Source organism: Plecotus auritus (genome assembly GCF_963455305.1).
Source record: "Plecotus auritus genome assembly, chromosome: 13".
NCBI classification, from domain to species: domain Eukaryota; kingdom Metazoa; phylum Chordata; class Mammalia; order Chiroptera; family Vespertilionidae; genus Plecotus; species Plecotus auritus.
In genome coordinates this window covers 23722858-23736116 of record NC_137779.1, presented here as the reverse complement: position 1 = coordinate 23736116, position 13259 = coordinate 23722858, and the positions used below count along the sequence as shown (strand labels likewise).

At 52.4% G+C, this 13259-nt stretch overlaps 1 protein-coding gene across 1 annotated transcript in view; it reads left to right on the top strand.

The window, feature by feature from the left end:
• Positions 1 to 13006, top strand: part of MYO1H (myosin IH) — a 34085-nt gene extending 21079 nt beyond the window's left edge. Inside the window, exons 17-31 of the mRNA XM_080650755.1 lie at positions 102 to 207; positions 1476 to 1593; positions 4032 to 4145; positions 5097 to 5173; positions 5892 to 5960; positions 6788 to 6884; positions 7547 to 7706; positions 8465 to 8548; positions 9288 to 9381; positions 9564 to 9619; positions 10230 to 10365; positions 10690 to 10760; positions 10861 to 10958; positions 12144 to 12243; positions 12873 to 13006. Of these exons, the coding sequence (XP_080506881.1) occupies positions 102 to 207; positions 1476 to 1593; positions 4032 to 4145; positions 5097 to 5173; positions 5892 to 5960; positions 6788 to 6884; positions 7547 to 7706; positions 8465 to 8548; positions 9288 to 9381; positions 9564 to 9619; positions 10230 to 10365; positions 10690 to 10760; positions 10861 to 10958; positions 12144 to 12243; positions 12873 to 12896 (1404 nt within the window). The 3' untranslated portion in view covers positions 12897 to 13006. The remainder of the gene's footprint in view (positions 1 to 101; positions 208 to 1475; positions 1594 to 4031; positions 4146 to 5096; positions 5174 to 5891; positions 5961 to 6787; positions 6885 to 7546; positions 7707 to 8464; positions 8549 to 9287; positions 9382 to 9563; positions 9620 to 10229; positions 10366 to 10689; positions 10761 to 10860; positions 10959 to 12143; positions 12244 to 12872) is intronic.
• Positions 13007 to 13259: the final 253 nt, after the last annotated feature.

Sequence of the window (13259 nt, the reverse complement as noted above, 5' to 3'; positions counted from 1 at the left end):
CTCGAGAGTTGGGGTCTAAAGGGCCGGAGTCTTACGCCCTCACCGTTTTCTGGTTATTCCTGGGAGTGGCACCGTCTCCTCAGCCGTCCCTCTCCCTGTAGGTGGGGACTCAGTTTAAGACCAGCCTGAGCAGCCTTCTGGAAATCCTCATCTCCAAGGAGCCCTCCTACATCCGCTGCATCAAGCCCAACGAGAGGAAGGAGCCTAGTGAGTGCGAGGCGCTCCGAACCCCGAGCTCGGGGAGAGGAGGCTGCGAGGAAACCGAGACGGAATTCCGTTAGAACCCTCACCACCACCGCCGGCCGGCCCCTGTCCTCTGGGCAGGAGCCCTTTTCATTCCTTTTTTTTTTTTTTAATATATTTTATTGATATTTCACAGAGAGGAAGGGAGAGGGATAGAGAGCCAGAAACATCGATGAGAGAGAAACATCGATCAGCTGCCTCCTGCACACCTCCTACTGGGGATGTGCCCGCAACCAAGGTACGTGCCCTTGACCGGAATCGAACCTGGGACCTTTCAGTCCGCAGGCCGACGCTCTATCCACTGAGCCAAACCGGTTTTGGCAGTCCTTTTCATTCTTAATAAAAAAGGTAGCCCTAGCCGGCCTGGCTCGGACTGAAGGGTCCTGGGTTCGAGTCCAGTCCAGGGCACATGCCCGGTTTGTGGCCTTGATCCCCAGTAGGGGGCCTGCAGGAGGCAGCCGATCAATGATTCTCTCTCCCTTTCTGAAATCAATATAAATGTCCTATATAATGAAGAGCTAATATGCTAATTAGACCGAACAGCAGAGTTCGGACAACCTTCCGGACGAAGCCGGGGCTGCGAGGGCCAAGCCTCCTGCACGAATTTCGTGCATCGGGCCTCTAGTATTAAAGTAACAGAAGGTAAATGGGGCGGGGGCATGTGGTCCTGAGTGAGCATTGCTCAGACTTTGGCTCAGCTCGGCTGAGCCAGGCAGGCGCCAGAGGGGAGGGGAAGCAATGTTGCTTCTCTCCAGCCAGCGAAGTCTTACAAAATGGTCTATGACTCGGTATTCTCTAAACCCACGCCATGGTCTATAATAACAGAGCCACACAGTCAAAGGCGTGCAGAGGCCAGGCAGGAAGAAAATGAGGGAAGCAGACTGGGCATAAGGCAATAGGGAGTGGAGGGGACTGCGGCAGATGGGGAGGGCACACCCTGTTTAAAAGGGCAGCACTCCCTTCCAGCTGTTGTCGTCTGGTGGGACTCTAGACCTACAATGGCCAGACTTCATGTTTTTTGTTTTGTTTTTTTCCAAGAGAAACCAGAAATCCAGATTTCCTTGTAAAATCCCCCCATAAAATAACACTCATGTTTTCTTCGGGCCTAAGAAAGCATGTGTGTGGCCAGATCCAGCTCACAGGCCGTCAGCTTGCAGGCTCTCCTCTGGTCTCTGCTGGCTGAAATGGAGCCAGGGGGTCCTTGACTGTCACTCTTTCTTCTGTTTTCAAAGGCAAGTTTGACGACTTCCTCATCAGGCACCAGATCAAGTACCTGGGGCTGATGGAGCACCTGCGGGTGAGGCGGGCCGGCTTTGCGTACCGGCGGAAATATGAGCATTTCTTGCAAAGGTAAAGTTTGTTTTGTTGACCTGAAGCCAGTAAAGCCAAACTCCTAGAGTAGACCCTCGTTAACCGTGTGCAGGGGAGGGGGGGATGTTCCAAGTCCCCCAGTGGATGCCTGCAACTGCTGATAGGACTGAACCCTACAGATATGTTCTTTCCTGATGTACATACCTCTGACAAAGTTTAATTTATGTATCAGGCAAAGAGAGTAACAACAACAATAATAAAATAGAACAATTAGAGCAATAGACATAATAGAAGTTATGTGAGTCTGGTCTCTCTCAAAATATCTTTAAAAAAATATATTTTATTGATTTTTTACAGAGAGGAAGGGAGAGGGATAGAGAGTTAGAAACATCGATCAGCACACTCCCTACTGGAGATGTGCCCGCAACCAAGGTACATGCCCTTGACTGGAATCGAACCTGGGACCCTTGAGTCTGCAGGCTGATGCTCTATCCACTGAGCCAAACCGGTCAGGGCGCAAAGTATCTGATTATATTGTACTCGTCTTCGTGCGATGATGTGAGATGATACATTGCCTTAAGTTGAGAACTTCCACCTTTTCACTTAAATGAAGCGCTCGACGGCTTCTCTTCAGCTTCTCAGAATTGCCACAGCCCTACTCTTGTGCTTTAGGGCTGTTTGACATAAAATGAGTGTGACTTGAACACAAGCACCATGACACTGAGACGGTGATGTGATGGCTCAGATGGCTACTATGTGACTGATGGGCAGGTGCGTGTACAGCGTGCAGGCAGAGCGGGACGGTGCAGTTATTCCTAATCACACTATTCAGAATTGCATGCCGTTTGAAACTTGTGCATTGCTTATTTCTGGAATGTTCCATTTAATGTTTGTGGACTGAAGTTGACCGTGGGGGACTCAAACCATGGAAAGGGAACACGGAGAAGGGGAACTGCTGTGGTGAGGTGTGAGTTTCCGGATGAGGCAGAGACTCAAACACCATCCCTCAGGGACCTGTTTGGTTCTTCCCTGCCGTGAGGCTGTGACAGCGATAAACATAATATTTCCAAGAACAGAAAGCCAACTCAGTTTATCGGCTTCCCTTCATTTCACTAAGACCCCAACTTGCGGGAATTGAAGCAGCACAAGGCCAAATGCATACACCTGCCACCAGGGGGCAGGCATGGGTTAGTGCTGTCAGTGTTGGGCTGATCCCCTCCGCCTAATGGGCTGTCAGGAGAAGAGGGTGTGGGAACGTGGGCATAGGAGCCGCACAGAATTGGGGGGAGGGGGGGACGTAATTCCCATACACATGAAGTCATAAAATAGGTGGACTTTTGTGTCTGGCTTTTTTCACTCGGCATAATGTTTTCAAGATTCATCCATGTCCTAACATGGATCATAATTCATTCCTTTTTACGGCTGAATGATACTTCATTGTGTGGCTAGCCTCACCCGCTGACGGACACTTGGGTGGCTTCCACTCTTGGGCTATTACCAACAATGCTGCTAGGGCCATTGGTGGGCAAGTTTCTGTGTGGAGACATGTTTTCATTTCTTTAGCATATACTTAGGAGTAAGTTACTGGGTCAGATGATAACTCAGTGTTTAATTGAGGAACTGCCAGACTATTTACCAGGTGGTTTTTGGGTTTTTTTTGGATGTACCCCCTTTGCAAAAATCTGAAAAATGGGCGTACACCATTTTTGCTCGGCAGCTATTCATTTACCCTCATCTCATTCATTTTCCCCCTTTTGGTGAGGATGGCAGGAAGTAGCAGCTACTGTCTGCCCCCCCCCCCAACACACACTTGACGCTCCCATCTTCCTGCACTTTTTGAACTTCATACGTCTCTTTCCTACTTTATTGCTGTCTAGGGCTCGTTGATTCTTCCCATAAATACCAGCGAGCACCTGCCGGTACCAGCACTGTCCGAGTAGCTGGGTGGCTGCAGAGAACCGGCAGGCCCACCCCTGCCGCATGGCGTTCATAGGCTGGTGATAGCACATTGTTTATCTTCTTATTCGTCTGCTGATGGACACTGTGCGTCTTACCGTTTGTGTATTCTGAATAATGAATGACGCTATGAACATAAGCTTTTGCGTGGACATGTTTTCTTGTCTTGCATATAGAGGGTGGGACAAAAAGCTTACAGTTGTTCGAATGGGAAATAATACAATAATAAGTAATAACACCAGAATAAACCCTGTTTCACATACTGACAGCGTAAACCTTTGGCCCCGCCCTGGATACCGAGGAGTGGAATTGAGTTTCTTGAGGTGTCTGATGATGTCATCGTTCTATGAAGACAGGCCCCAAACCTCCCACCCGATTGAAATAGTTTCTCTCTTTTTTCTTTTTTTTGGCCAAATATCTGAATTCAAGCAAGGAACGAGTCTACGACAGCACGCGGGGCGGCTGGCATGCGACCCCTGGTGGGAGGATGGTGGAAGGTCAGGATGTGCCTCTCTCCCCAGGTACAAGTCCCTGTGCCCAGACACCTGGCCGCACTGGCGCGGGCCTCCAGCAGAGGGCGTAGAGCGGCTGATCAAATACATCGGCTACAAACCAGAAGAGTACAAGCTAGGGAGGTGAGTGGCTGGGAAGTCACAGGATGTTTGGGGCATTGATCCACATCCATCTGGAGCCCAGAGATGCATTTTTCAGGAAATGACGTAGATGTAAAAGCAGATACTTCCATCCACGGAATTTAAATGCAGCTCTTTAAAGCAAAACCCTCTCCCGTGTGTCTCCCTCACACGGGATGAGGCAGAGACTCAAACACCACCCCTACTGGGGGTGGGGGGCAGTAGTTGGCTCACTCAAAACATTCCACACCTCTGACACCAGCTGGGCGTCCTACGATTTCACTCAATCCTGACACTGTCTACTTGGAGAGAGTGGCAGACCCCACAGGCGAAGGGCCTCGCCCTATAAGACGGCTCCATCCCCACAGCAGATGCCTGTCCCAAGTCCAGGTTGTCACCTGGGCTTCTGACCGAGCGGCTCTAAACGGGAGGTTCCCACAAGTCCCTGTTGGGGTTTGAATAATTTATTAGAGCAGGAAAACATTTTACTGCAGGTTAGGATGGTGTGTCAGTTTTCTGGGGCTGCATAAAAATTAGCACAAACTAGCTGGCTTCAACCAAGAGAAATTCATTCTCTCAGATTGAGACGCTAGAAGTCCAAACTCCAGCTGTCGGCACGCTTTTTAGGGGATCCTTCCTTGCTGCTTCTAGCAGCTCCTGACATTCCTTGGCTTGTGGCCACATCACTCGTCTCCGCCTCTGTCTTCACATGGCCTTCTTCCCTGTGTCTGTGTGTTCCCGTCTCCTATAAGGACACGCTTGGATTGAGAGTCCCCCTCTAATGATCTGACCTTGAGCCTTACCCTTGATGACCTCTGCAAAGATCGTATTTCCAAATAAGAATCTTACATTCTGAGGTTCTGAGTGCACCTGAATTTGGGGGGACCACTCGGCGACCCACTGAGATGGTAACTGACCAATTAACCATTAAAACACCTTGGTTTTCACTTCTAGAACCAAGATATTCATTCGCTTCCCCAGGACTCTGTTCGCCACGGAAGATGCCTTTGAATTTAGTAAACACCAATTAGGTATGATTTTTTTTTTTTTTTCCGTGTGTCCTGACTTCAATAGACTGAAATGAGAAGCTTAGCTTGGGCTACATTTTCATCATGGTGTTTGATACAGTGCTAGAAGCACTGGCTTTGAGAAGCAGGATCAAGATAGTGCCCTGGCCAGTGGTTCAGCTGACTGGAGTGTTGTCCCGGGCACCAGAAGGTTGTGGGCTCGATTCCCGGTCAAGGCGCATCACTGAGATCTGGTTAATGGGCAGGTGCTGGCTGCGGGGGTGGGGTGGGGGTGGGGGCTGAACCAGCTCCCAGGGGATGTGACATTCATGTTTTCAGGGCCCTCGAGGAATGGGTCCTATGTGTGGTCCGGCAGCCCTGGGGTCACACCCCCTCTTAGGTGCACGCGTTGCCTTGGTAGCAAGTTTCCTCACCACCTGACCTGCAGGCCCATTAGTCGAATGTGCTGCTGCTGGGTGCAGGGTGGGGAGTGAGGGGGGACTGGAATGCCCAACATGGAACCAGGCCCTCCGGATGGTGGCTCGGGGCCTTGCCCTGGGGGAAGGCAAGAGGAAGGACGAGAAAGCTCCAGGCAGCCAGGCTGAGTGTGACCTGTGACGCGGCTTCCTCGCCCCCTCTGCACCGCATACCCCGAAGGTCACTTCTGACATTCCGTGAAGGTCACAGCTACAGCGAGGCTCACACGAAAGTCATTCCACCCAAACTTTTGTTTTATTTTAAGTGGCGAGGATTCAAGCCACGTACAAAGCCTGCCTGGAAAGAAGAGTCTATGTGAGAAAAAGACGAGCAGGTAAGGATTACACAGAAACCTTCCAGTTGGCCATGGGCCTGGCGACTTCTCATCTCCTCCCCCCGCTGCCCATCCTTGAAACCTTGTTGTGTGTGTGGGAGGGTGGGGGGGTTAAGGTCTAGTTCTGGGGCCTCTTCTCATTTTCACTCCCTCCCTCACTCACTCACTTGACCAGAGAGGATGACAGAGTGTTCTATGTTCCATGGACGTACTTTATTTGATCCACAGCATATGCACGTTTGAAGAATAACTTTTTGAAAAGGTTACGAACGAGTCCCTTTCCTCTGTCCCTTCCCACTTTTCACCGCCCCCCCCCCCCAGTCTTCTGAATTTTGCATTTATAATTCCCTTGGTTTGTAAAAACTATTACCATCTATGGACGCACCACTCAACAATCCATGACCTCGTAGGTGGATGCCCAACCACTGAGCCACCTGGCCAGGGCTATGTATCCCAATTTTAAAATGTAGACAATGAAAGCAAAGTAGATACGGCGAGACAAACCACACCCCTGGTAAGACACGTGTAAAGAGACAGGAGCGCCACTCTCGCCCCTGAGAAGGACCCCGGGCAGCTCGGGTCCTCTGTGTAATTTTGGGCCTTCCCCTGAAGCGCCCCACGCTCCTCTGTCTCCTGGTTCAGTGCCCCCCCCCCCCGAGTACCCCCCAGGGAAGAACTGAGGGCGTTCACCCCACTTTGCATCTCCGGGCCTAGCCGAGCGCCGTGGTGGGCGTGCCGATGGCTGTGGTGTGGGTGGCTGATTCTGAAAATGCCTTTTGGAGTCAACGTGATGGTGCTCACCTCCTAACGGCAGCGGACTCTTTCAGCCATCACACTCGAAACCCACTGGCGTGGAGTCCTGGCCCGGAAGGAGATCGAGAGGAGAAAGTGGGCTGTGCTGATTATAAGGAGGCAAGTTTTCGGGTGCAGGAGGGAGGGAGGCCCCCCGGTGTGGGTGTGCGGCGGGGGGCGGGGGAGGGGCGAGGTCATGGACTTGGCTGGGTTTTTTGGATTTGTGCGGACAGGTCATCCTCCTTTTGGGATGTCAACCCTGAGGAATTCAGCTCTTTCCTCTGAGCACCCTGATTGGATGGTGACTGCAACTTAGTCCATTTGTAGTTTTCTCTTAGTCTAGCTCAAAAGTCACCAAGCCAAATGCCTTCTGATGCCAGGTGGGCACCGTAAGTGGGTCTCATGAGCTGGGATAAGACAGTAAGGTACGGTGGGGACCGCGGCCAACTGGAATGCTCGTTCCTTCTCAGATGACAGCTGCCAAGGATAAATGCCAGGCCGATCTTTGGATTTTTCAGGAAAGCTGGAAATTTGGCTTGCATGTAACACCTCTCTCTTTTGTTGTTGTTGTTGGCAACTAATTCAAGCTACTAAAAACAAAGAAGAAATAGTGTGGGTGAAACGGAGCAGATCTTTGGGGTAGATTGAGCCTGTGGGCGACATCACTGGCTTTGGCCGATGTGACCATCAAAATAATCGCTGTCCTGTGGCCTCTTGTGGGCAAACGAGTGGAGAGAATCCACAACTCGGGGAAGAAACAGGTCAGAAAACGAACGTAACGCTTTCCAATTCAGGTTCATCAAGGGATTCATCTATCGCGACAAGCCTCTTTGTCCTGACAATGAGGAGTTTGTCGTGTTTGTGCGCAAGAATTACATCTTGAATCTTCGGTATCACGTCCCAAAGAATGTCCTGGACAAGCGCTGGCTGAGGCCTCCTGGCATCTTGGAAAACGTAAGGACTCCGCTGGGACTCGTGTGGCAAGGGGCTTGGGCACTGACGGAGCTTTTGTGTCGGTATGTGGACCTCCTGGGCTTGGAGGGCTGCCTCAGCCAAGCGCGTCCGTGCAAAGTGTGGCACAAGAAGTTTCACTCCTCAGAGTCCGTAATAGCCTCACTGGGAGCATAAAGCCACTGGAATCTCTCACACAAAGCACTTTTATTTTGTAAATATGTATTTTTGATTTCAGAGAGTCAGGGAGAGAGAAACATCAATGATGAGAGTCACTGATCGCTGCCTCCTGCACACCCCACACTGGGGATTGAGCCCACACTCTGGGCATGTGCCCCGACTAGGAATTGAATCTCAACAACTGAGCCATGCTGCCCGGGCTACAGCCCACTTTTAAATGGTGTCTGTCCTGGGGTAGCCTTCCAAAGGGTTAGGTGACTGTCGCCTACCACAGCGCCTCTCTGAAGATGGCCCGAGGACCCGCTGTAGACTGTAAGCTTCTTCGGCTCCAACCTGGACCCACTGAGCCAGCATCCCTAGGAATCTCACTTTAGAGAGAGTCTCTGGCGACTCACGTGCATTCACTAAGCAGCACTAGCTAGCAGCAGTGAAAAGGTAGCGTGAGGTCAGATTAGCTGCTTTCTGGACTGTAAGGTCTTAACGCCGCACTTTAAATCGAACTGAATTCAACTAGGTTTTCACAGCTATTTTGGTGGCCACAGACCAAGACGGGTCGAAAAAAGGGTGTGTTCTCCACACAGGCATCGGATCTGCTCAGGAAAATGTGCGTGAGGAACCTGGTTCGGAAGTACTGCCGCGGGATCACAGCCGAGAGGAAAGCGCTGGTAGGGACGTGGGGTGCGTGGAAGGGCGGGCGCTGGCCCTACGGTTGAACTACTAGTTAGCAGACCTCGCCTGTCAGCTAAGGCACACGCCTCGTGCACATGATTAAACACAGCACGAGCCCTGTTAAGTGGCAGCTGTTAATAATCTGCATCACTCCGTTGTTACCATGGGAACAGTCCAGATGGCCCCTGCAGGGCAAACGCAGGACCCCTGTGTGCTGGAGGTCTGGTTTTGTTTATGCTCGTCCCAGGTCAGCAGGCTTTTTCCTTAAAGGGCTAGAGTACATATTTCAGGCTTTGGGGGTCATGGGACCGCTGTGGCAATTACTCAGCTCTGCTGTCAAGAGCCCCTGAGCAGCGAGAGGCAGCGTGTCACTGCAGAGTTGTGCTCCAGTAAAACTTGACTTACAAAACCAGACCGGAGGCTGGCTTTGGCCCGTGGGCTCGAGCCTGCCAACCTCTGGCCTAGGAGCAACAAATTGCTCCCCGGAATTCTGCACATGCCGCTTCCAGGAAGCCAGTGCAGGTGGGAAAGAACAAGCATAAGCAGCAACTCCGCTTCTGCCAGGAGAGTAATTTTTAGGGCATTTGGCCGAAGCCAGGAGTGTGTTCGGATGTCTGTGTGGAAGTGACACAGCTCCCACAGCGTCTCCGGGAAGGCGTGCCATACGTGGACCTTGGAGCGCGCCTGTCCGGAGGCCCGTGGCCACCGCTGTGGTACATTGAACTGTGTCTCCAGATGCAGCAGAAGGCGGTCGCCAGCGCAGTCTTCAGGGGAAAGAAGGAAGGCTACGCGGAGAGTCTGAATAAACCCTTTGCCAACAGTCGGATAGGTAAGTACGTTTCCCCATTTACCGACTCATTTACCTCGTTTTAAAAAGCCAAAGGGGAAATTTCAACTCCGTAGCATTTCCCCGCGGCTGTGCCCCAGCTGGGGTCTCGGTCACAGAAGGACAGAAAGCCAGCGGATGCCAGTGGCTTCTGCGATGACTCACTGTGCTCTGTTCCCTCCTAGACGAAGGAGACATCAATCCCAAAGTGCTCCAGCTCATCGGCAACGAGAAAATCCAGGTACGGAGGAGTGGGGCCCGGTCTCAGGCAGGATTCCGGATGGAGCCTGAGGCCGGGGCCTGTTTTCTAGGGGAGCAGGCCTGGAAGCACCCTGTACGTGCCGGGGTGCGTGTGGGCGGCCCGGGCTCCCGCTGTGGGGCTCTGGGTGCTGACTGCGCTGCCTGCCTCAGTGGTGCGATCCCAGGGAGGTCTGGAAGCTCTCGGGGGCTCTGCTGGCTGCTGTCACTTTGATCCCCTGGAGAACAGAAACCCGCGTGGCTAGACTGGATGCTCCTAAGGCTGAGGCCTCTCATGCCCACAGAGCCTTAAGGAGAGGGCATCTCTGTTGACCTCTCAGAGCAGACCATGAGGCAGCGGGCCACAGCTGGGTTGGGGCACATGAGGGAGGCAACCAATTGATGTCTCTCGATCAAAATGAATGGGGGGAAATCCTTGGGTGAGGATTAAGAAAAAACTCAAAAACCTAACAAAATCCACCTAGCAGAGCACCAGGGTGTAGGAAAACCCTGTTTATGCAAAATCTGGCTGAGCCTCTGAGTAACCAGCAACTCAGCCTGTACCCCCTCCCCCCTCGAGCCTTCCCCTCGTCGTGACGGTCACCTCCTTGCAGTATGGCATCCCGGTCATTAAATACGACAGGAAAGGCTTCAAGGCGCGGCAGCGGCAACTCATCCTCACTCAGAAAGCTGCTTACGTGGTGGAACTGGCCAAAATCAAGCAGAAAATAGAGTACTCGGCACTCAGAGGTGAGACGCAGGCAACCTCGGGGCCAGTCACTGGGCGGACTTAGCTCCCGGCACCCCAGGAGGACGGTGTAGGGGGCTGTTATCCAGAGGTGCCCCCTTCACTCATGTCCGGGCTGGACAGCCGTCGCCCTCTGCGTGCCCATTTTTATTGGGTGCACAACCTCGACACCCAACAGCACGCTGACGGTCTGAGGAGGCCCCGCGCCCTGCTGGGCCCAGCGAGGAGGGAAGAGGGTGGGGTTAGGGAGCCCCGAGGTGCACCTCCCCTTGCACCTGTGTTAATGTCAAGTCCCTTCCTGGCTCCTCACTGCAGTCTGTCTGCAGGTGTCTCTACCAGCAACCTGAGGGATGGATTCTTAGTCATTCACGTCTCACCAGGAGCCAACAAGCACAAGGTAACTGACGGCCACCTGTCCCTGCTGAGGGCCACGGCACGGCGCCCAGATGCTGGGTGGACGACGGTGAAATGGCCCCGTCCTCTCCTCCCCACCGCAGGGGGACGCCATCTTGCAGTGTGAGCACGTCTTTGAAGCGGTGACGAAACTCGTCATGCTGGTTAAGAAGGAGAACATCGTGCATGTTGTTCAAGGAAGGTAGGAGATTTCATCTCCAGTGAGGAAGGCGTTCAGTGCTCAAATGCTTGTTCACGCATCCAGGAAGATGGGAATGTTAACTGTCACCCGTGCCCGCCTCCCTGCAGGGGTGGGGAACGTTATTTCTGCCAACGGGCCATTTGGATCTTTATAACGTTATTTGTGGGCCACACAAAATCATCAACTTAAAACTTCTGTTGCTATGAAAAGGGCCTTAGATTGATTGAATTTCAAGTCCTGACTGCAGTTGCCGTGGCAGGATCAGATCTGATGAGATGGCCCCTGGGCCGGACGTTCCCCACCCCTGCTCCAGCGGGTACCCTGCCCTTCTGATGAAGAACTTTTTCCCTCTCCCCAAAGCCTGGGGCTCCAGAGAAATGAAGTCGGTGACCACTGGCTGACCTAAGGGAACAGGGTCTTGTGATCCAGTATTCAAAGGCGGTGCTCACACCCCTGGGGGAAGCTGTCACAGTGTGGGGTGGGCCTCGGCCAAGCAGCTGGCAGCCACACCTGTGCTGTGGCAGCCTGCTTTGGAGGTCAGCTGGTTGAGCACAGGGGGCCTCCACTTTGCAGGCTGCCTACAGAATGATGAGGGAAAAGCGCTGACATTTCTTTGGGACATAGAGGAAAAATCCCTGGCGCATAGAGTACCTGTTCAGTTCTCTCGGCAGCTCTGACGTGGGTGCCACCGTCACACAGCTGGGCAGGGACCGTGCACAGACCCTCAGCGCTGCTCCCAGAACCCCTAAAGCAGGCGGCTCCCTCATACTTCTCCCATTATGACCCCAATCCTTAAAACCTGCTGAGTAAATCCCCATGTAGAGGAACAGCGAGAGGTGGGTACGTGGAAAGTGGCGCTTCTGTATTGCTCTGCCTCTGAGGGCAGAGCTAGCCCAGGAGAGCTGTAGTATGAAGACATGTAGTTACCCAGACACCAGCTTGGCCCCTTGAAAGTGAAGGAGCTAAACTGATCTTAGGCTAACTACAGAGACATGGGGTAAGTTTCCCGGTTATGGAAATGGTTTTCGTCTTTGCATTACTCAAACATGCACTCACATTCTATAATCAAACACGTTCAACCTTGAAACGAGTAAAACTTCCTAAATGAATTTCTTTTGCAGAGCAAAGGCCGAGAGAAAAAGGTAACACCAGGTCAGTAACTCAGCATTTTTTGTGTATTTTAAGTTTACAGTTTTATATCAGTCCTGGAAGAGAAGGCACAATAGTTTTCGACACGGGACCAGAAGAACAAATCTATAAAGATAAAAACGGACAGTTAACAGTGGTGAGTGGCTGTGTCTGGGGAGGGAGGAAAGCACTCTTTGATGAGAATAAAGATTAAAATGCCACCAATTTCAGTCCTCCTATAGACCGACTGGAATCATAGCTAGTTCATCTCCTTCTAGTCCTGATTCCACATCTGAGAAACAGGAAGGAACTGGAATTGGTACTAGAGACATAGGTCCAAACGCTCAATGAAAGTTTACTGCCATGCTTAATGGGAGCCGGCAGCCGACATTCAATCCTCCTCGGGGTTAAATGGCAAAGCCCCGCTTTTCACTGGGCGGCGCAGGTGCTGTGCCTCATCTCAGTGGTTCTCAAACTCCAAACGAGCCTCCTGCGTTAGTATCGCACCCCCAGGCTCTGTGATGTCATTGGCTGCAGGTGCTCGGAGCTTTGCCCTCCCTGCCAAGCAGCTTATTCTGAGTCCAGCTCGAGCAGCTCCCTTTTGGAGTCAGAGCCCGGCTCCCTGTCTGCTTAGCTGAAGGTACGAACGGGCCTCGCGAGCCCATTTCTGTGTGGCTTGTCCAAGCTCCTCCCACTTACCTGGGTGATGCTGACGGGAGGGTGATAACTGCTTCCTTCTGAGGGAGGCGAGTTGAGGCCTCTAAGCCTCAGCGTGGACTCTTCCAGGTGTCTGTCCGCATGAAGTCCTGATAGAGGGTGGCGTCTGCCGAGGCCAGGACGTGGGATTTGACCCAGGAAGCTACCCCTTTGAGGAAAGGCTCCCCCCGCAGCTCTGAAGAAATGGAGCGGCTTCTCATGCCAGCGCCCAACCCCAGCGTCTCAGCTGCCCTGGGCACGTTCTCTCAGGGAGTCACGTCACCCGAGAGGGTGGTTTTGAGTGTCCCCTATAGGATAGACACGCGCTGCGCACTCTGACCGGTCACTGTAAGGTAGGCAACAGATTCTCTACCTTTGCCAGCTGCCTCCAAGGCACAATGAAGTGTTAGAGATGGTCTGAGAGTAAGTAGATGGAAGTTCACTGCGCTGCAGCACTGGAATTTTGCTTTAAATACA